Here is a 24,357-nt window from a genome sequence, read left to right as displayed (position 1 = left end):
TTTATAGTAGCCAATTAACATACTAATCAGCATGTCTTTGAGATGTGGGAGGAGACTGGAGCACTCAGGGGAAACATGCGTCTTCACAGGGAGATGTTACAAACTCCACACAGACAACTCATGAAGTCAGGATTGGAGTTGGAGCAGCTCTAATAGCTGTGCCACTGTGCTGCCACATCGCAGAATATGTGGCAATACATCACACAAAAATCTCAAATGTGAAGTAAGCAGCAATGCATTATCGAATGCTCATACTCACGGTATTCCATGTGTTAAAGTATCCATCTCAACATTCCAATGGTATATTCGGTCATACCAGAACCTATTTGTCTGTCTTCAATCCATTTTGAGTGTTTATCAATAAGAACAAGAAAACGATCCTTTGTTTAGGCGAAAATCAACATGGATTCATTTTAATGTTCAAGTTGTCCATTTCTAGGTGATTATAGCGTCTTAGGTGCTATTCTTTGCATTCCTGACAAAAGGTGCAAATGGAGACAAATTTCTCCAATCTTTATTAATGTTTGGCCAATACACAAAAGCCCTAGCAAGAGACTTTGTATTAACAATTCCAGTGTGAGACTATGAGACTATTATACACCAGTCTGTTGCCTTATGTTTTGTTTTACAAGCTACTGCTGCATGTTCTTTCTTGTGACGTGGGTAAAATGAGATATGAGAACAATTATGTGGAAATGACTGTCAGTCTATCTATAACAGAGATTCCTGCCTCTTGTGGTCACGTGACGCTGTTCTCGCTTCTGCACAAAAGCTATGGCAGTGGTTCTTTGGTTGCACAGCATTTTATTGCCAATTCGTATAGCCAAATGGTTGCTACCATTTGTACATTGGCTTGGTTGGAATTCTCTGACAATCCTGTCTGCTGTCTCCATGGAGGTCACAATCCTACACATCAAAGACATTCAAGACTTTTTGTTCTTCAAATGGATCCTTTTGTCCCATAGCCCACATACAAACCTGTCTCTAAGTACATGATCCAAAATTCCAAGGTTACAATATTTTTGATAGGTCTTATGGTTTCCCACAGTTTGTACTGCATAATCATGATATTCTGAAATTATAGTTCTCCACCATCTGAAGTTACTGTGGGTTGAAGTATGGACTCTCTGGACTGCCGTGGCAATAACATCACAAATAACCTGTCCTGGTCTAACCACTTAGATGCCATAGCCAAAAGAGCACACCAGCACCTCTACTTCCTTGGAGGCTAAACAAATTTGGCATGTCCTCTTTGATCCTGCATCATAGAAAGCATCCTACCTGGATGCATCATGGCTTGGTATGGCAGCTGCTCTGCCCGAGACTGCAAGAAACTGCAGAGACTTGTGGACACAGCCCAGCACATAATGGAAACTAGCCTCCCCTCCATGGACTCCATCTACACTTCTCGCTGCCTCGGTAAAGCAGCCAGCATGATCAATGACCCCACCCACCGGGGACATTCTCTTTTCTCCCCTCTCTCATCGGGCAGAAGATACAAAGGCCTGAAGGCACTTACCATCAGGCTCAAGGACAGCTTCTATCCCCTAGTACGATAAGATGGACTCTTGACCTTACAAACTACCACGTTATGGCCTTGCACCTCATTGTCTGCCTGCACTGCACTTTCTCTATAACTGTAACACTCTACTCTGCATTTCATCATTGCTTTTCCCTCGTCCTACTTCAATACACTGACGTGATGAAATGATCTGTAGTAAACCAATTTACCAAGATATTACTGACTTTCTGCAGAGCTACAAAGTTTGTGAATGTGCAATTGATTTGGGAGCAAATTTCTGTAGCATTATTGTCTTCTTGCATTCCCTCATTACAACACTCTTTGCTTGCCTATTTTCAACATTGTCTTCCAGCTCAGGAATATTATTATTTTCATGAAAGACACGTCAATCCTCTCCATGAAGGATGCAAACAATTTACCCTCTTTGCGTACACACCTTTGTGTACATATCTTTGTGCCCATGAAGCCAGATTGTGCTTGAGCTGCCACTTTCTTTCTTTTCCCATCAACATGATATTACAGTGCTCAAACCCCTGTGTTTGCACTTTAACTCTCAACTTGTTTTAGTTTTTGCAGGCTTGCAATCCTTGCTTTAATTTTGCTTTATAAATTGACTGATGCTGTTTGACGAAAGTCTGCTGCTGTTCCACAGTGAAAAGCAGCTCCCTAGAGCTCTCCCTACTTCCCTTTGATCTGACCCACAGAACCTGCAAAATGTACTTACTTTAGATTATAGTTGGGAGAGTGAACATTCATTTTCCGTCTCGTCTGCTTCCAGCACAGTTTTCAGAGTGCATGAGATAAGATTTAAAGGCAAAATGTTTACTTCGTTTTTTTTTGAAACATGTCTTTCTGTTTCCAAACCACCTCATTAGCATTTTTCATATATCCTAAGGTGGTCCTTGGATATTGCTGGAGTGTTGGCAAGTTCTGCTTACAGTAACAAGGACATCTATTCACAACCAGCAAGGAACTCAATAGACACGCTGTTTGCTTACTTAGATGGGCACAAGAGGAGGGACTTTGGGCCAAAGGTCTATGTCAGTTAATTGTTATGACATCCTGCCAGCCATCACATATACAGTATATTCTCTGATCACATAATTACAAGCACACCAAACATCAGGAGTTTCAGAATATGTTGTAACCCTTTATAGACCAACAACAAACCCCCACGTACTTATGTCTCACACATAATTAGATCATTACATCACCCCATGACTCAATTTACATACAAATATATCACAGTGCTGCACCTAATGTTCACTTTTATTAAGTTAATGGAACACAATTGTTCCTTGGAGAATGTTTGAACTTTTATTGTGAAATTGGCCAGGCCTGGACAAAGATGCTGCTCTCCTCCAACAAGCGGTTTTGTACATCTGTCAATATCACACAATCACAACTTTCACTAATTTGGCTCCAATATTATGCCTTAATAATTTAATCTACTTGGAAGCCACATTATACCACTGCTTTGGACCATCCCATTAAGTAATTTTGAGAAATTACTAATGTCAGAAAAGGCAACTTTGCAAGAAGAAATTAAAGATAGTACTAAATTAAAAGAAGACGCTTATAAAAATACAAGAAGTAACAGTAGGTCTACGTATTGGGTACATTTTAAAACTCAGAAGAGGACCAAGAAATTAAAGAACAGGAAGATAGAAAATGAGAGTAAACTGGCAAGACACATAAAAACAATCTGTTAGAGATTCAGCAGGTACATAAAAAAGACTTCCAAGGACAAATTTGAGTCCCCTACAGACAGAGACCGGAGAATTTGCGATGGGGAATAAGAAAATAGCAGTGAAATTAAACAAATACTTTTTGTCTGTCTTCACAGAGTCAAACACAATAAACTTGCCAGAAATACCAGAGATCACAAGTCTTGCAAGAATGAACACTAGTAAAATTAAGTACTAGAAGAGATAATGGTATTGGAAAATGATAAATCCCAAGGACCCAAAGATCTACACCCAAAATTTTGGAAGAGGTGGCTACAATGTAGGGGATACATTGGTATCATCTTCTAAAGTTCTATAGATTCTGGAATGGCTTCTGCAAGTCAGCAGGCAGAAAATATGACCCCACTATTTAAGAAAGGAGGGAGAGAGAATAATCAAGGAACTAATGACCTGTTAGCCTTGTACAGTAATAAGGAGAATTCTGTATCTAAAATGAAAGAAGTAACAACAGAACATCTTGAAGAAAATAATAGAATTGGGCAGAATCAGCACAGATTTATCATAACGTTGCTTCATTGTCTGCTTCCAACTTGAACCAAATGCTGCCTGACCTGCTGAGTTCCTCCAGCACTTTCTGTGTATTGCTCCAGATACATCCAGCATCTGCAGAATTTCTTGTATCTCTGTTTTGCTGCTCCACTGCAAAGTCTCTTCCAGGAATGCCTACCCTTCGATGGGAGTTCTGTGAGACCCTCTCTCACTGCTCCCCTTCAGTGATCCCAGCTGCTCTCCAGCTCTTTTACCAAGTCCTGATGAAGGGTCTCAGCCTGAAATGTCGACTGTTTATTTCCCTCCATGGATGCTGCCTGACCTGCTGAGTTCCTCCAGCACTTTTTGTGTATTGTACCAGTTGCAACCCAAGTGCCAAACACATTGACATCTGCTACATTGCTGCCCATACACTCCTCCTCCCACCACCACCACCCCCCCACCACTTAATGGACAGGATATTGCAGCTTCTCACTGTCAATATTAAATGGTAATGTGCTCTATTCACCTTGCTGAAAAATTCTCAAACTCACTCGTTTGGATTATGCAAGATGTTTTGATGTGACTGAAAATATTTTTGCATGAAAAGCTGCAATGTCATCTCTACACAAAGATACAGTTTGAAAAATAAATTATTCTTCTGCAATAGAACCACAATTTGATTTTGAAAGGAAAATACTGTTCAAGTGAATGTTGAGTGTGCTAGAGATACTTTTTTTTAAGAGAGTGATATCTGTAACCTAATGCCCCTTTACTTATTTTCTTAGATATTAGAAAAAGTAATATAATGATTGAATATTTCTGTTGTAATTCACTTCTCCAGATGTTCCAGAGTAAATTTTCATCTTTACAACTTCAGCTAAAAGCAAATATTGAGCACAAAAGTTGCTCAGCCTGCACGTGTCCCCTTCATGTTATGTTAAAAAGTGGGTCATGTAGTAGTGCATGAATCTCTCCAAATTCCCTTTTTGGGTTTCTCTCAGATGATACTTCATACTCTCTTTACAGTCGGTTAAAATGATAGTAGCAACTTAAAAGATTGTTTTATTTAAATTTGCTAAATTGATGTAGAGGTTGCTGGAAAAGCCTGCAATTTTTGCCCATCCCTAATTGCCCTTGAGGAGACTGCTAAGAGTCAACCACTTTGGTGTTCTGAAGTTGCATATAGGCCGATTTCCTTCCATGAAGGATATTTATGAACCAGGTGGCTTTTTATGACAATCCAGTAATTTCGTGGTTATCATTGCCAAGACAAACTTTAATTCCAGACTTATTGCATTTGAGTTTCCCAAGTGACATGATGGGGTTTGAGCTTGTCTGTGGATCAATGGCCCAGACTGTCTGCTTGTCCAATAAATTGATTGCAGGATTATAGTACCTCATAATGCTGCTGTACTCCTGTATGCTACCATACCAATGCACAATCCACAGCCATTAAATCCACTGCTCCTCAACAAAAATGAATGCATTTAAGGGAGTCAGTAAAAAAAAACAAATCAGGGAAAACAACACAATGCCAAGTACCAACAAGATGATAATGCAGACTGTATTTTCACTGATATCCATGGTGTAATAAACAAATTAAGAATTTTTTCCAAATATTGCTGAGAAATTATGCTTTAACAAGCACAGATTAGCAGCTTTGGATCTTGGCAGTTCCGTAGATACAGACAATGATTTCTTCTCTCGACTGCTTTACATTACTTTTTAAAAATATAGTATTTAATCTCAATTATTGCTACTGTATCAAATGCATGATCCACTACATCTCTCAAGTAATTGCAGAAGGGTAAATATCGCCTATTTCAGGACAAAGTATCAAAGTGGGTCAAAGCAAATATTCTATATATTGATTTAACTTGCCAAGTTTGAGATTGGAACCTGACATTACCTTGTGGTGAACTGACTTTGCCACCATTTTATGCATTACTGTTAATATGATGTTAATATAATTTTCTGATCTTCACGCAGTCAAGCTTTGAAGTATAATTTCCATTATGAATAGCAGAAATTCATCCAATTATTGTCAGTGTTGTTAGAGCTTCCCAAAGAACGTATGACTTCATATATGTGGCTGAAACTTTCATCTAACAATGCCAAAAGTATTGTTTTTCTGGTTTCTAAAATGTTTGCAGTCGTAGTTTACAGAAGCTTACAGAATGTAAGGGGCATTGAGTTTAACAGTAAGGAAGTCACGTTGCAGGTATATAAAACTTTGGTGAGGCTGCACTTGGAGTATTGTGTGCAATTCTGGTCGCCCCATTACAGGAAGGATGTGGAAGCTTTGGAAACAGTACAGAAGAGGTTTACCAGGATGCTACCTGGATTAGAGGGTATGAGCTACAAGGGGAGGTTGGACAAACTCTGGTTGTTTTCTCTGGAATGTAGGAGACTGAGGGGAGACCTGATGGAAGTTTATAAAATTATGAGAGTCATAGATAGGGTAGACAGTCAGAATCTTTCTCCTAGGGTAGAAATGTCAAATACTAGCAGACATGCATTTAAGGTGAGGGGGGGCGAGGTTTAAGGGATGTGTGTGGGGCAAATTTTATTATTTTTATTACACAGAGAGTGGTAAGCCTGGACTGGGCTGCTAGGGATAGTGGTGGAAGCAGATATGATAGTGGTGTTCAAGAGGCTTTGAGATAGACACATGAATATGGAGGGATATGGATCATGTGCAGACACAAGAGATTTAGTTTAATTTGGCATCATGTTTGGCGCAGGCATCATGTGCCAAAGGGCCTGTTCCTGTGCTGTACTGTATTAATGTTCTATGTTCTGATGTAACAGAGTGTTGGTTATAAGTTGGAAGACTGATTTTATAGAATGAACAGAAGCTGTATGAATCCCTTTCATTTAGTCCCTTTCCCTAGCTCTTTTCTCATAGATTACAAATTACTTTCCTTTAGATAATCTAATTTTTAAAAAAAATCCTCAACTGAATCTGCTTTAGTATCCTTTCAGGGTGAATTCCAGATTATAACTACCTGGTGTGTGAAAAATGTTTCTGCATGTCTTTGGTTTTCTGCCAATCATATTAAATCAGTGTCCTCTTATACTGAACACTTCCATCAATGGACAAAAATTCTCTTTGTCTAGACCAGTCATGACAATTTGTCTAGACCAGTCATGACAATTTTGAGCAATGCTATCAAATCCCTTCTCAACCTTTATGGGCTCTCAGAAGAATGCCTTCTCTAATCTTCCCATATAACTGAACAAGGACCATTCTAATAAATCTTTTTTGTACCCTCTCTAAGTCTTTCAAATCTTTTCTAAAGTGCAGTGGTGTTTGTGTTAGGATGCATATTTAATTTGGGTAAAGTTTGAAAGGTGAAGCTTGAACCAGAATGCGTTACCAGAAAACAGTAACATACTAGGCAACTTTCATGTTCAATTAATTAGTTGTCAAAATATCTGAGTTCCATCAACAAATAAATAATCATTTTAGAGTCTATCATTATTTTCAGACTTTTGGGTAGAAGAGTGATTGACACATTAGAAGCTAGGTTTAGATGTTTCTTATTCAAACTGGTGGTAAAGGTAAACCCATATTCCAGATTTCTGTTTACCAGGTTTGGACTGCATATTCTCTCACCATGGGATATACTATAGATATCTAAGTTTGGAGAGCTTGAGGCACTGGTTGGCAGCGTCACGGCTTGGGGACTTGTACGTGGTGTTGCAGTGTAACCAACAAACTCCATAGTATCTTCTGACCCACTTGAGCAATTCCATTTGGATTTGTATTCATATATATCACTTTCCATCACAACATTATCCTAATAATGGTGTATGACTGTTATCCTGGAACAAAAATAAGCTCTTTGCATGTACCTAAGCTACTCTGCTTTGCTGGAAATTATTGGAGAAGAGTAGACTGAATGGATTCTCTGATAGATCTAACCTCATTCTTGACAATGAGCCTTTCCTATGGTAGAAATTAAAATTCAATCTAAGAGCCCCTGAAAGTGTCAGTTAGAATTATCTTGAAATGCTGTTTAAAGTTTCAGACATATTTCTAAGCACAATTCTGCAGATACATTTCACTGGGCTTTCACCGGGAGCAAAGCTCCACCCCCAAGCTTTGCTTCTGTTAGGAGCCATCAAGACATTTCAGGGACTTTGAGCTACACTGCCTGAGGCCTAGTTGCCATTTGGGCCATGCCATGAAACTCAAGGGTGCAGAGGAACTGGGAGAGGACCTTCACATCTGGACCAGGTAAATGCACATGGGCAGATAACACAGATTATGATTCTAGGCAGCAGGTCCAATCCAGTACGATCAGACTTGGAAATATATCAGTGATCCTGCAATATTGTAGGGTCAGGATCCTCATCTACCTAACAGCACTGTGGAAGTACTTTCAGCAAACACCGCAGCAGCTCACTACTATCTCAAGGGCAGGAGGGGATGCAAAGTGAATGCAGCCACATCCATATCATGTCAATGAATAAAATTCTAAATAAACACCGGAGATGTTGGAAAACACTCAGCATGACCACTGCCCTCAAAACAGGAAAAATATAACAGGCTGACACTGCAGGTGCAGATGAAGGATGTACAGTTTGCTTAGGTTATGGAATCTTAGATTTGGGAAGTTGTCTAAAAAATAACAGGTGATCTTAAAAGGATGAACACCATATTCAAGATACAAGTATTCTTACCGGAGCAATAAGTAAAAGGAAAGGATAGGGATTGACCTTCCAATCCTCCAAATTAGTATTGTTGGAATCTATACCAGTAAGTAGAGCTCAAAACTTTCTGGAGAATCTGGAATCTTTGCTGTGTAACAGCACACCAGTAGCCGAGGCAACATTCAAATAAGAAGGGAAAAACAGGAACAGGTATACTGGCTATTTTCACACCATAAAAAAAGGGAAAATTTATAAATGAATTAACTGACCATGATGAATCCAAAGAGAAATGTTTCCTCAATTAAGGAGAGTATTCTCAACTTGGCTTTCCTGGTCACACTGTCTCATCCAAGTCATAATATTGTTTTAAGCTCCATATACAAGATCCAGTAAATCTTGTCTCAGTTTCTGCTTTTAAGAGCATTGCATTGTGCTTTTTAATGAAATATTAAATTAACATTATATCTGGCATTCAGGGCATACAAAAGATCCCACAGAAATGTCCAAATATTGGATGAAGTTTTGGTCAAAATAAAATGCTAGAAATATACAGCAGGCTAGGCAGCATCTGGGGAAAGGGAGAATGATGAAAGATTATCAACCTGAAACATTATCTCTGTTTATCTTTCCACAGCTGCTACCTGACCTGCTGAGTATCTCTTACAGGATGCTGCCTGGTTTAGAGAGTATGCATTATGAGGAGATACTAAGGGAGCTAGGGCTTTACTCTTTGGAGAGGAGGAGGAGGAGGAGACGAGACATGATAGAGGTGTACAAAATATTAAGAGGAATAGATAGAGTAGACAGCCAGCGCCTCTTTTCCAGGGCACCAATGCTCAATACAAGGGGGCATGGCTTTAAAGTAATGGGTGGGAAGTTCAAAGGAGATATCAGAGGGAGGTTTTTTACCCAGAGAGTGGTTGGGGCATGGAATGCGCTGCCTGGGGTGGTGGTGGAGGCAGGTACAATAAAAGAGAGGGATATGTGGGAGGAAGGGGTTAGATAGTCTTAGGTGAGATTTAAAGGTTGGCACAACATTGTGGGCCAAAGGGGCTGTATTGTGCTGTACTGTTCTATGATTTTATGTTTTATTTCAAATTTCCAGCATCTGCAGTGTTTTGCTTTACATAACCTCCTTACATCAAATTCTTCTGTCCAACCTTCTTTTCAATTGATTGCATTGCTGATGTGTTAATTTCCTTTAACATGACTACCCAAGACCAATTTAAACTAATTTAAAATCTCTCTAATCCCTCTACTGACCAACTGAGAATTTTCCACCATTTTTTATTTTTATTTCAGGCAGACTCAGGAATTGAATAAAGCAGTTAAAACATTGACACGGATATGTTACCTGTAGAGTCATATTGGTAGAATTTTACACCTCCAGATGAGACCTCACCAATTGCAGCATTTATATGGTGGCTACTGAGCTCCAGAATTAACTTCATATTTTAGTATAACCATGCAACCATATCTACTGCCAGCTATTCAGAGTTTAGATATTAATTTAGAGGTAACAAGCTTCTGGAAAAAAATAGCTAAAGCAGTGGAGCAACCAGCAGAACATAAAGTGGCACAAGGACATAGTGTATCATATAGTCTCTTGATAAGCTGCATGTAGTGGTGTCAACTAAATACAGCTACTGTTGCTTTAACAACCAAGTTGCAACATTCAAGCACCTTATTTCATCCATGCAGGAATCCTAGTTGTCCTTGGTCTCTATTACTGATATAATATCTATAATGTTGTCCTGTTACAGTGTACGTCTCTGTTCGCTATCAAGATTTGCTTAAAAAAGTACATTTGGGTTAGACAATTTTGGTATATAGTACATTTTCTAATTTTAAACATTCCATGTGGATCACATTTGCTCTTCCTACTGCTAATATTTTGGCCACACTGAAATGATGTTCAGCTCCCCCATTATAAATTCCCATATTCAATTTGATAATGGATTTTTGCTACTTAAATCTTACCCTTATTGTACAATTGGGAGGTTTTCAGGATTGTTTCCACAGTGTATGCCAGCTGGTATATTTTCCCCGTTATTTCCTTTTCTAAAAAAAAATTGCTCATGGGATGTGGGTGTCATGGGAAATAGCACCATTTATTGTCCACCTTTAAATGCTCTGAACTGTGGAGGCAACTGAGAGTCACATGGGTGGCACAGAATCAGATACAGGTATCCCCCACTTTACAGCTGTTCGGGTAACCAAAATTCGCCGTTACAGAATTCACAAATCACTAGCCAAAAATTCAAAATATCGAATAAAATTTGCTCTCATGTAACTTCTATGAAAAAAATGTAGATAAATAAACACAAAATTTACTTTATTTCCAGCTCATATTTCTTGATGCCTGCGCAGATGATGAGGCTTCGTGTTACAGAAAATCGCGATACAGATTGTTTTCTAGGAACACAAACCCCCACCCTCCATAATGTGGTGGGGGGTCACCTATAGACCAGGTAAGGGCAGCAGATTTTCTTCGCTTTAGAACATAAGTGAATCAGATGTGTTGTTATAACAATCCAATAGTTTAATCATTATCATTATGAAGCTAGCTTTAATTCCAGATTTATTTATTTCAATTTAAATTCCCCAGCTGCTGTGGTGGAATTTAAATTTCTATTTTGTGATCAATGTTCGAGAACTCAGCAACTTATCCCTTATGCTACAAACCTTGTCCCAAAATTCAAGGAGGTTCATATTTATTTTCCTTTATTTATTTCATATTTCCACATGATATAGGAGGCCAATTGGCAAAGATATGTTCGATAATAAATCCCGGGCTGAAAAACTGGCTGCACCACAAATAGGAAACTCAAATAAATTAATCCCACCTCAATATCATCCCCAGAAGGTGTGTGTTCAGGCTGCCTTCCATCAGACTTTGGTGCTGTGCCAGTGACTTCCTCCAGTGAATCCTGAAATTCTGGTGCTGTTCTTCGTCCATATCGTTTTCCATCCTTGACATACTTTGGCTGTACTTCGGTGGAATCTGCAGGGACACAGTACACTGTAAACAGCTTCATCATCCTAAACCAAGACATAGCATTAGACACTGTAGTCTGTGCTTATCCAGTGAAATTTTGAGAGCCCAGATCAATCCCTGTTCTGGCCTGAAAGCTAAAAATATTCAGGTGTGACCACAATAGTTGTGCAGAGCTGAATGCTACTGGAAATGCATGTATAAGCTTCGCAGCGAAAATGGATTGTAATTATAAAGTCTTGAATAGGGTGAAAAGTGAAACCATCTCCAGCCTTAATGAACTTCAAATTAATGTTATTTGATTTAAGAGTTTACCAGGATTGAAAATGCAGTTATTGCTAACTTAATGATCTATAACTCCAGGCCTTACCTCAGGCAACCAGCCTATTGGGCTATCCACAATATTGTGACAGTGGATGCTCCATAAAAATGTCCATTCTGATTTCTTTGAGGAAGAACTGTAAAACTAGTAAGGGGATATCATGAAGATCAGGAGATGTCATGAAGGTCAAGGATGTTGTGAAGATCAGGCTATATCAGAAACAAAAGTCTGTAACCTGGCCTTCTTTTAGCTAGATGTTCAGGTCATGGCACACCTTATTCATGTGAGCTAGCAGACTCTCACCTTCAACCAGCAGAGCTACATTATATAATGGGAAGATATCTCTGTTTGAAGGTTGATTGTTGGAATACAAGCAATACTGGTAAATTGCAACTGATAATCTATTCTTGGTTTCAATTATGTAGGGAATTGTTGAGAGCTTCAATTATATACAGCATTGGTTACACCACATCTGAAATATTGCTCTTTAAGAAAGGACGTTAATGTATTGGAAGTAGTTCTGAGAATCTTTACTAGACTAATACAGGAATAGACAGGTTGTCTATTGGCTTGGCTTGTTTCTGCTGTGGTTTAGAAAAGTGAAGGGGAGACTTGATTGAAACAACAAAAAAAATTCTGAGGGGTCTTGACAAGGTGGATGTGGAAGAATCTAGAACTAGGGGGTCAACCTTTAAAAATGAGGGTCATCCATTTAATACAAAGACTAGATGAAGACTTTGGGAACTCTTTTCCTCAAAGTGGAAGATGAGTCTTTAAACTTTTTCAAGACACAAGTACATAATTCTTCATAAGGGAGTGAAAGGTGACCATGGGTAGATGGGAAGGCAGAGTAAAAGTTATAATCAGACCAGCCATGATCTCATTAAATGGAAGAGCAGGGAGAAGAGGTTACGGTGACCAATAAGAAATGTAGGTAATGTTGAATTTAACAGCAGAACTTAAATCTTTTCCTTCATTTCCTGGCCAGCAGCCATCCAGGTTAAAAGGTCAGTGGCTGTCAGGCAGAAAGGCCCTCACTGAAAAGCTGCAGTCAGTCGCTGGAGAAAAGAATGAGATAAACAGGGGAATAGGGATGATTTTTGATCATTCAAAGAAAGATTGAGGGGGGAGTGGATATATGGGGCTGCTCCACATGCCCCACAAGCAGTACTAGATAACCTTCCAGCCGAATCCAGTCATACTTGTCACTCTTTAGCTGCTAAGTTTCCCTGAGTGCTGGGAAAACAAGGCTGTAGCTTACCCCAAACTTTTGACATTGTTATTATTTCTTAAAATCTTCGTTAGAGGAACAGGTCACATAGGAAGCCCAAATTATCAGTAGATAGGAGCACAGAATGCAAGTCAATGCATTCTGTAGGTTAATGAGATGGAGCAGTCCAAGCATACACCAATTTATCCATTGCTACAGCCAATGCTTGGAACATATTCTGTTATTAAATGTGCTATGTAAATGCAAGCAACTTGAAACTTAAGAGGGAATAAAAAAGGCACATGAAGTGCCACGCTCTCCAGTCTAAGCCTACAAGCATTCACCATTCTTAAGCAAGAAAGTAGCACCATGGTGCAGCAGTTAGTGCTGCTGCCTCATGTTCCAGGAACCTGGGGTTTACCCTGACCTCAGGTGCTTTCCAATTGGTATGGAGTTTGCACCTTCTCCCTGTGACCAGCTGGGTTCTGCTGGGTGCTCTGGTTTCTCCCACATCCCAAAGATGAATTGGTGGTTGAATGGTAGCTGTAAATTATTCTTTAATGAATCAAAGGATGTCAATGGGTATTGGAGAGACTAGTTCACAGAGGAAATGAGGAGGAGGGAACAGGACTGATGGCATTGCTAGGTCAGGAGCCAACATGGACTCAATGGGCCAAGCGATCTCCTTCTGTGTTGCCCTAAGTAAGAACCAGTCTCTTCATGGTGCAATAGTGCTTTAGCATAGTTTACCTCCTGGTTTGGTTGTTTAAGGGAGAAGCACAGCTCTGATGTCTGACAATTGATTCCAAGTAAAATATTCTGAGGAACATAATGTGTGGAAACAAAAGTGGAACTGGTGCACAACCATAAACTGTCTGATACTGACCTTTATTATAAGCTGGGCTCCTTCATGTTCCACAAAAGGCATGGTTGCAAACAGGAAGGAAAGAAGAAGCCTTGCAAAAGCATCCATGAGGTGTAAATAAAATTACAGAAATACAGCAAGGAAAATCAAGTTATCATTGCAATAACTGTTGTGATTTACTTAAGTTAGCATTAAGGAAGTTAGAATGGGACCGATAATAAACAGGACAAAATATTGTTGAATTTATTGGAATGTTAGACAAACAAAATTATACATCTTACTTCCTTGCACTGATTATTTTCCACCAAGTTTTTGAAACATATTCTCTTTTAAACTTTGTAATTTATTTTTAGGCCAGTGTAGAAACTCATCACCACTATGACAATCCTCTTTTTCAAATTAATTTAAAACAAAACACCTTGTTTGCCTATTTTGGACCATACACATGCTTCCCCAGAACTTAAATGGAGAATTTAGGTTGAGGTCAGTTTTGCAAAAACCTTTGGATTCCCTAGACATAAGCAAGTGTACTACTTGAGCTTAATAAGCTATTTTTAGTAGGATAATATACTGAAACTCCCCTGCTGTTTTTCTTAATAACTGAGACACTAGCTCACATGTTCATCTGGAAAGCAGTCAGAAGATGCCCAGTCCTCAGTGACATCAAACCATTCAAATCCCCTCAGGCAACTAAGCCAATTGCCCTTGACTACTCAGGCTCTATGTAGCCTATACTGTAGAAAAGACTCAGGAGGTTCATTTGTATTACAGCTTTGGTTATCAGACACAGCATTTTGTTACCACCTCATTTCCAAAGATACTCCATATTACCCTCATTTATCCTTCTTGGATAGTTGTCATGAATTGATTTAGTTTGAGTCCTCACTAGGTGAACTGCAGATACCAACACAACTTATCTTAGGACACTTGCTTATTTCTGTGGCCATTTTTTCTGACTACAGCAGAATCTATCGAACATGGTGATTGAGATATTCTGCAGCAACATTTTGTTTTCTTGATCCCAATCTTAATGATTATCAAGTCTTAAGTGTGGGTATACGCTTTCATTTGTAGTGGTTAGGGTAATGCTATTACAGCGCCAGTGACCGGGTTCAATTCCGGCTGCTGTCTGAAAGGAGTTTGTACGTTCTTCCCATGTCTGCGTGCGTTTCCTCCAGGTGCTCTGGTTTCCTCCCACATTCCAAAAGACGTACAGGTTAGGAAGTTGTGAGCATGCTATGTTGGCACTGGAAGCGTGGTGACACTTGTGGGCTGCCCCCAGAACACTCTACGCAAAAGATGCATTTCGCTGTGTGTTTCGATGTATGTGTGACTGATAAAGATATCTTATCTTATCATTTCCAATATCTTGGAAATGTTTTTAAGCAGTTATTGTACGAAGAAGGGTCAGAGATTCCCAGTCCACTATTTCAGCAGAAATCTGCTTTGTGTCCTACCCTACACATGGAAGGTTGCTTTGTGACAGTCCCCTTGATTTCTGGACATCAGTGCCCTTCTCGGCCACCAGGATTACCCTATAACCAACAGAAAACACTTCCTTCTACAAGTGGCTTTAGCAAAGTGGAGCATTCATTGAAAGCCTGTCAGAACTAAAGAAAGCACAGTGAAACTTCCTGCATGTTACAGCTGCTTCCCCCCTCCCCTCCCCCATCTCACACAAATCCAGTTCATAACAGGATCACAGAATGGAGGGACATTTCAGCTGCATGCCAAAGAACTCTTAAATATGACAAACTGTTTGGAAGCACTGCAAGTCACATCTATATTTGGATTTTTAGACTCATTAAAAACAAAAACAGAAGGCTAATAACATCAATAGAATCCCAAATGACTCTGTTCAAATTGAAATTGCCATCCACCAGAACCCCAGTTATTGACATGAATCAAAAGCTGAGGCTGCATCCCTTAGCGTTTCCACTGGATGCTTAAAAGGAGCCATCTTGAGCCTTGCAGGAGTAATGTCATTTCTGAGGCCACCCACTATTATATCCCATTGTTTAGCATGTTGTCTAGAGCACTCTAGTTCCCCAAGTTAATCTAGCCTGCAACACAATGTCAATGCTAAGAAGCACTTAAGTGTTTTCAGAAGTACTTCCAAGCTTGTCCCATGCAAAGCCATTCAGTGTCCTCCTGCTTCATGCTTTTAACAATATGCTTAATTTTTGCCCCCTTGGCATTGAATACAAGCTATGTCCTCTGAACTCCATTCTTTAATTCTAAATACTTATTTGATCTCTTACATTCCTCTGCTCAAGTAAATATATTCAGGCTTTTCAAGTTCTCAACATAATTAAATTTTTTGCACTCTGCTGTTACCCCAGTAAATCCACATTGCACCTTATCTGTGGTTCTGATGTCATTCATATATCCTCAAATATTTATCATAGAAAGCCATTCAATCAATTAATAAAGTGGATTCTGCATCAAATTTTTTGAACTGTAATTTTCAATCTTAAAATATCTATGGTTGGCTACGACTAATTCAGTGGGACAAGTTCACAGGATTTAGCTTTATCTCTGGTTAAACATCCACACCTGGGGCTAGTACTAAGATATAAAATAGATTCAAACTCAGCTATTTAAATTGTCTTGTGATTGCCTTAGGATAGTTCAGAAGGGAATCAAAACACCTAAAGTGGGGCAAAACAGAGGAGTAAGATAGCAAACCTGATGGATGGATGAGATAGAAGAACCCAGTGTCCTCACTCGCTTCAGAATGTGACAGGTCATTTAAGCAAGGCCATTAAGTCACTGGGAGTTGATCCTTATTCAATGGTACTTCTTCTACTGTCAAAAGTGTTGCTTCTCTGATTTTGGCTCTCAAAGAGAGAGCAAGAGATATAGTTCCGTAAACTTAATCCAAACCATTCTATTTTATTGCTTCGAAATTACTTTGAATTGATCTAATCTGTAATTTAATCTAAAACCACTGTATGAAAGTGTGTTTGTTCTTCTACTTAAAAAAGGACTCGTGTTGTATCCAGTAAGCCATATAGCAAGTAATAGGTATGTCACCTCTTTTCCTCCCTACAGATGCTCCCTGACCTGCTGAGTGATTGTAGCATTTTCTGTTTTATTTCAGATTTCAGCATCTGCAGCATTTTGGTCTTAGGTTACAGTGAAAAGAACTTCAGATTGAGTATTGCAGCATTATCAAAACATTGAAAAAATACTTCAAAATCAGTGCAGTAGCTCTTGATAGGAGAAATATCTGATGAATGAGATCATCAAGAATAGAGAAGTGAGAAAATATATCTAACGTGCTGACATACTGCAGCTTCTTAATTAAAATAATTAAAATTATAAGAAGGCAACAAAGCCAAAAATTGTATATGTGTTATACGTTTTAATAGTTATTCCCATAAGATTTTGCTTAATTACCAGACAACACCTGGCAAAACACCTGAGTCAAGTTGTTTGTGCACCAAGGAACTGCATTCAGTCAGCTAGCAAGCAGTATGAAGTTAAAATCAAGTGATATATTTTATACTATGACATGCTGGTAAACCAGGAATTTTAAAATACAAGTGAAATAATAATCCAAGTATTTGGCAGGATTAACATAGTGTGCCCCCAGATGGTGAGGTATTGATCCAGATTTCAAGCGACAAAGGGAGGGGAAAAGAAATGGCAGAGTAAGTCATCCAAGGTTGTTTGTGCAAATTCTATTAGATCTGGGGGAGTAGAGCTGCTCTTGTCTCATCTAATAATTTGTTCGTAGGCCCAGAACTGAAGAATTACAAACAAAACACATCAGCAGACGTTGGTCTCAATTGCAAATACTCCAGTCAATCTTGATGCAAAATTATCTCCAGTCTCACCCTCACTCATGGTGAGGAACATTTTGGTCATTTAAGTAAGATTTTGTGAGGAGCCAAAATGTATCATGCCTTTAAAAAAAGTATAAATTCAGGCCATTCTCAATCTCTATGAATGATTGAGCAACTAGCCAGCAATGGGAAGTGTACACATGTGAAATGGCTGAGTTACATGCTGACAGCTGATAAGAGTAGCTGTCAAATGGACAAAGAACGAGGCTGATGAAAGAAAGGCACTCATGGTAAATACAAAGGAATAATGCAGATGTAAATGTGCAAAACACATAAAAAGTAAACAGAGAGAGATTAGGAAGAGTAAGAGAGAATACAAGTAAAATGATAAAAATAAACAAAGAATTTTATTAGCACAACAATAATTAAAGGGAAGAGGGAAGCACTTAAATCACTGTAAACCCATTATACACTTAAATGGATTGTTGGAGATGATAAACAAACTTAACATTTCCACTGGAAGGTAAAATATTCAAAAGGAAACAATGAAAAGCGAATGGTACTAAAAACAGAGGTGTCACCAAGCCAAGATGGTATACATTAGAGAGAAGTTCCATCAGGTCTGTGGGAGCAGAACAGGAGGGGGGTATTGAAAGATATTATAGACTTGATCAAGAAAAAGGAGGAAATGTATTTCAGATATAGGAAATTGTAATCAAATGAGTCACATAGTTTAGAGGGGCTATAGGAGATGAAGAAGGAATCTGCTGGAATTATACAAAAAATGGGCAAGTTTGTAATATGGTCAACTTAAATGTCATACAAATTAGAAAGGGATGATGGGAAAATAGGTCAATAGTGGAGGTGGCTTTTGGGACATTTGGAGAAATGGTGGTCATTAGATCAGTGAAGTGTTTAGATTACAGGGCACAGTTAACAGGAGCAGAGATAAACAAATGGAGGTTGGAATATACCTTAAGTGCAGGACAACTGATCAAGAGATAAGCTGAGTTAGGACAGAAGGATAAGTCCATAAATTAGAGCACCCAATTGCAGGGAGAATGGGGGAAATGGCTGTCTGGTAAAGGAAGGCAAAGTTAGAGGCAACCCCTGCAGAGATGAAACAAAGATCAAATACTCACATAAAAGTGAGTTACTGATGAAATTCTGCTGAAATCTGCATGTAACTATAGTAATATGAATACTGTTAATTGCTGGAAGTTTTTGTTTTGGATTGGTGGAGTATCGTTGAGCTCTCACTCCCCACTGGTGACAGGTGGGTCCTGTCAGCTCTTGCTCCACCCCTTCCCTCCACCTTTTTACACTGGCTACCTCCCATCTTTCTTTCCAGTCCAGATGAAGGGTCTTGACCTGAAGCATCGACTGTCCATTTCCCTCCACAGATGCTGCCTGACCTGCTGAGTTCCTTCAGCCCCTTTGTGTGTTGTTCTAGACTTCCAGTATCTGCAGTCTCGTTGGAGAATTGTGTAGCTTTGGTTGCCACACTACAGGAAGGATGTGGTAGCAATGGAGTGAAGAAGTGATTCACCAGGATGTTGCCTGAAATGGAGGGCTGTAGTTATAAGGAGAGATTGGATAGGCTGGGTTTATTCTCACTGGAACATAGGAGGCTAAGGGGTGACCTTATAGAGGTTTACAAAATTATTAGGGGCATAAATAGCACAGGTAGTCAGAATCTTTGTCCCAGGGCAGGGGATTCAGGATCCAGAGGGCGCAGGTTTAAAGTGAGAGGGGAGAAATTTAAAAGAGATCTGAGGGGTAAGTGCTTCCACACAGATGGTGATGAATATTTGGAAGAGGCAGCCAGAGGAGTTAGTGAAGGCAGACATTATTACAATGTCTAAAAGGCATTAGGACAGGTACTTGGATAGGAAAGGAGTTGAGGGACATGGGCCATATGTGCACAAGTGGGATTAGCATAGATAGGCATCATGGATGAGGTGGGCTGTAAGGGCCCATTTTTGTGTTGTACCTTTCTATAATTCTTTGATTCTATGTTAGGAAGGAATTGGGAGAACCCCTAACATAAGGGTGTCTTTGAAAAACAAGAGTAGTATCAAAGGATTGTGGAATTAGTTTCCTGGATACAACTGGTTAAATGCAGGAAAAAAAACCCTAACATTAAAAAGAGCTGGAAAAGCCTACACAATATACTTGAAGGACAGCTTACTGATAATGCTGGGCCCTTGAATTTAATCAAAGAAAGAGGTTTTCACAGCAGAGCCAGCAGCCTAGGACTATGTGACAAAATAACAACCAAGGAACTAATCTGCAAGGGATGGGTTCATGAACTTTCCATAGACAACAAAAAAAATGTGTATAGCACTAAAGTACTCTCTGTTGTGTCCAATAAACACCCCCCCCCCAACATAAATACATCCCTAATGTTCTGAAAACATTAACAAGCATCAATGAACACTTTAAAATGGCTATATACTACAATATCAGATAACAAAGTACTTCCATTGAATGGATTGATAGGTAAGTGGTGATGGGTTTTGAAATCATTAGGTGCAGCTGTGTGAACAAAGACTGTTCTCTATTAGAGAAGCACACAGCAGGGAACCACTTGACATAAGTGGTCTGAAAACTGGCTATATTTATACAGACAATGACTGGCTCCTCAATGTGTATGTGTGTAGACATGTATTTGTTTGAAAATATTTGAGATGGGGCTTTTGGCTGACCCTGTGGTAACATGGATCCCCAAACAACAAATCTGCAGATAATGAGGACTAAGTGTACAGATAGTACATTTAGTACTAAGACAGCACAGCTTGAGGAATGGTCATACATTTGAGTTGGGAATCTGCAAATGTGATTTGAAAGTGGAATAGTGACTTATAATAATGGCAAGAGTATAGATGGTATTTTTGGCAAGTATAGCACACAACCTCAATAAAGTTCAAATACTCAGCAAGCCAGGCAACATCTTGGTATTGGTTTACTATTGTCACTTGTACCGAGGTACAGTGAAAAGCTTGTCTAACAAACCGATCGTACAGGTCAATTCACTACACAGTGAAGTTACATCTGTGTAGGGAGAAACAGCAGGTCGCCAACCTTAAGGGATCCAAGTTGTCCATCTTGCTGAAAATCACAAGTTGGTCTCCTACTTGGAACAGAATGGTTGAAAAGACTTGGCTAGCGACTAGAGAGTGAAAATGTTTCATGCATGGTAAAAAGGGAAATGAATTAGGCAAGAAACATAATCCAGTAATTCTTCCTTCAGATGAAGAGAAACTTATAAGGCCCATGGCACATAAAAAGTCCTGGCTGAATCAGGGACAGGCAGCCAATGGTCCTGCCAAAGCTCTGCTTGACTAATTGAATTCAATCTTTTGAAGAAGTCAGAGCGTATAAATAATAGAATGCCATGTAGGTTACATGCACAGACTTAGAGGAATATATACTGCAACATCAAAGGAAACTAAAAAATGTTATAATAAAAAGGGAAGCAATGCAAATGTTTAGAACTTCGTTAGGTGACACTATTGATTCTAAAATTCTTTCATATATTTGGCAGAATAAAAACCCAAGGTTAAATAAGAAATGTTTACAAAAACTAAAAAAGGATGGTGGTATGGCCTTGCCTAACTTTAGATTATATTATTGGGCAATCAATATTAGATATTTAATTTTTTGGATACAAGATTCAGATGCAATTCAACGCCCCAACTGGGTACACCTTGAGTCCCAATCAGTACTTGAATTTTCATTAGTTTCTATTTTAGGAGCTCCACTCCCTTTTGCACTTACCAAATTAAGTAAACGTATGATTAATCCAATTGTTAAACATACAGTACGAATATGGTTTCAATTTCGTAAATTTTTTGGATTGAATAAATTTAATCTATCAAGTCCCATTCAATCTAATTATTTCTTTCATCCATCCAGAGTTGACTCAGTGTTTTCCATATGGAAAAGGAAGGGAATAGTATGTTTTCGTGATTTATTCATTGATAACTGTTTTTCATCCTTTGAACAATTGTCTAACAAATACAATTTGCCTAGATCACACTTTTTTTCGATACTTGCAGATTAGAAATTTTTTAAAAGCTATTATACCCTCTTTTCCGACACCTTACAAAACTGAAATTATGGAAAAAATTTTCAGTTTTAATCTTTGTCAGAAGGGCTTGATAGCAATAATCTATGATCTAATTATGAAAATTCGTTCAGAACCACTGGACAAAATTAAGAATGAATGGGAAAGTGAACTCCAGACATCTATACCTACAGAGACTTGGAAGAAAATTCTTCATTTAGTTAATACATCTTCAATGTGTGCCAGGCATTCTTTGATACAGTTTAAGGTAGTTCACAGGACCCATATGTCAAAAGATAAGCTAGCTCGTTTTTAATCAACATATAAATCCTATATGTGACAGATGTAAATCGAATGTGGCTTCTTTGACACATATGTTTTGGTCCTGTCCTCTTTTGGAAAAATATTGGAAAGATATTTTTAACATTATTTCAAATGTATTAAAGATGATTTACAACCTCATCCTATCACTGCAATTTTTGGTTTACCAAGGATAGAATCTGGCCATCTATCTGCCTCCACTAACCGTATGATTGCTCTTGTTACATTAATGGCCAAACGATCCATTTTGCTTAAATGGAAGGATCCAATACCCCCTACTACTTTTCAATGGTTCTCTCAAACTATATCATGTTTAAACTTGGAAAAAATTAGGAGTGGTACTGTTTATCCTTCACTTAAATTTGAGGAAGTTTGGAGTCCATTTATTCAATATTTTCACATGATATAGATCCCCTTGTAATAACCTTTCAACTTAGAGGAATGGAGTCGATGACATAATATTGCTCTGTTTCTACTGAGAAATTTTAGTCCAGTTTTTTTTTTCCTGTTTGTTTTTTTTAATCTTTTTTCTTTAGCTTAGTTTGGTTTGATATATTGTTTATAAATTTTCTTATTGTTTTGGGAATTTTTTTTCTTTCTTTTATATTTTTATAATAAATCTTTTTCTTTCCTTTCTTTTATATTATAGTCATTCACTAAGAGATCGTTGGATCTACAGATTTTTTTTTATATACTTTGTTTTTTATGATTATCCATACCATGATTGTTCTTCCGATCTCTTTGTATTACATGTACAAACATTGATGTTATATATTAATCTGTATTAATTTGAAAACTAATAAAAAGATTGAAAAAGAAAGAAAGGACTTCGTCAGGGAATAGAAAGTAAAGATTTGGACAGTACGCAGGATGAATTATCTCAGAGCTTGCTACTGCTAATGATGATACATGGGGGAACATTGTAGGGAACAGTGCAGGACAACACTGATTGGGTAGATGGCTCATTTAAAATGCCACACGGAACATTGTGCGCTGTTCAGGGCATCCCATTTTGGAAGAATATTACAATCATGGAAAGCATGCAGCCAAGATTCACAGGTTTGATAGAAGAATGGCTTGTGGTTATGAAGAACTGTTTCTCACTAGAACAGTTAAGGGAGAACTTAATAAATCATTTCAAAATAGTTTTGCAAATTAGGGATGTTTGACAGGTTGGAAAAGGGGTAACAGAGATATAGAATGAAAACAATTACTAGAAGAGGAATAGCAAGTCATAATGAGTGGGGTGCCAGTGGGGTCACTGCTGGAGCCTTGAATTTTTATAATTTATATATATCATTTGGACGAAGGCACAAAAAGGTACGGTTGCTAAATTTGCTGAGGACACAAAGATTGGTCGGCAAGCAAGTTGTGAAGATGATGTAGGGAGGCTGCAAAGGGACACAGATAGATTAAATGAGTGGACAAAGATTTGGCAAATGGAATATAATGTGGTAAAGTGCAAAATTATCTATTTTGGCAGGAAAAATAAAAGGCATATTACATAAGTGAGAGATTGCAGAGCCCTGGGATGTGGAGGGATCTGGTTTCCCAAGTTCATGATGCAGTCTGGCATGCAGATACAGCAAATAACTGGGAAAGCTAATAGAATGTTATTGTTTATTGCTGGGGAGTTGAATATAAAAATAAGGAGATTACACTTCATTTAAATAGGGCACTAGTGAAACCACATCTGTATAGAGTATTTGTAACCTTATTTAAGAGAGGTTATTCATGTTTTGGAAGCAATTGGAATGGGCAGGTTGTCTTATGAGGAAAGATTAGGCAAACTAGGTTGGTATCTGCTGGAGCTTAAATACATTCAGAGTTACACAGCACGGATACCGGCCCTTCAGCCCAATTTGTCCCTGCCAATCAAGATGCCTATCTAATCCCATTTGCCTGCATTTGGTTCATGTCCCTCTACACCTTTCCTATCTAAGTACCTGTCCAAGCGCCTTTTAAACATTGAAATTGGACCAGCCTTTCCCACCTCCTATGGCAGCTTGTTCCATATACCCACCATACTCTGTGAGGAAAAACTTGCCCATCAAATCCCCCTTAAATCTTTTTCCCTCTCACCTTAAACCTATCTCCACTTGTTTTAAACTTTCCCAACCTCAGGAAAAAGCCTGTGACTATCTACTCTAGCTATGCCCCTCATAATTTTATAATCATCTATAAAGGTCACCCCTTAGCTTCCTTCGCTCCAGGGCAAACACTCCCAGCCTATCCACCGTCTCCTGATAACTCAAGCTGTTCAGTCCTGGCAACATCCTTATGAATCTTTTCTGCATCCTCTCTAGCATAATCACATCCCTATTACGGTGTGGCAACCAGAACTGCACCCAATACTCTGATGTAGTATAACCAATGTTTTGCAC

At 38.6% G+C, this 24,357-nt stretch overlaps 1 protein-coding gene across 2 annotated transcripts in view; it reads right to left on the bottom strand.

Annotated features, from left to right (window-relative positions):
• Positions 1 to 24,357, bottom strand: part of nin (ninein (GSK3B interacting protein)) — a 127,302-nt gene that overhangs the window by 63,757 nt on the left and 39,188 nt on the right. For both annotated transcript variants that reach the window (XM_052038123.1, XM_052038211.1), the window contains exon 4: positions 11,247 to 11,404. In XM_052038123.1, coding sequence (XP_051894083.1) covers positions 11,247 to 11,404 — 158 coding nt within the window. The remainder of the gene's footprint in view (positions 1 to 11,246; positions 11,405 to 24,357) is intronic.

This window comes from Pristis pectinata, chromosome 1, assembly GCF_009764475.1.
Source record: "Pristis pectinata isolate sPriPec2 chromosome 1, sPriPec2.1.pri, whole genome shotgun sequence".
Taxonomy (NCBI): Eukaryota; Metazoa; Chordata; class Chondrichthyes; order Rhinopristiformes; family Pristidae; genus Pristis; species Pristis pectinata.
The sequence above is the reverse complement of the archived record's forward strand: the minus strand, read 5'-3'. Positions and strand labels throughout refer to the sequence as shown.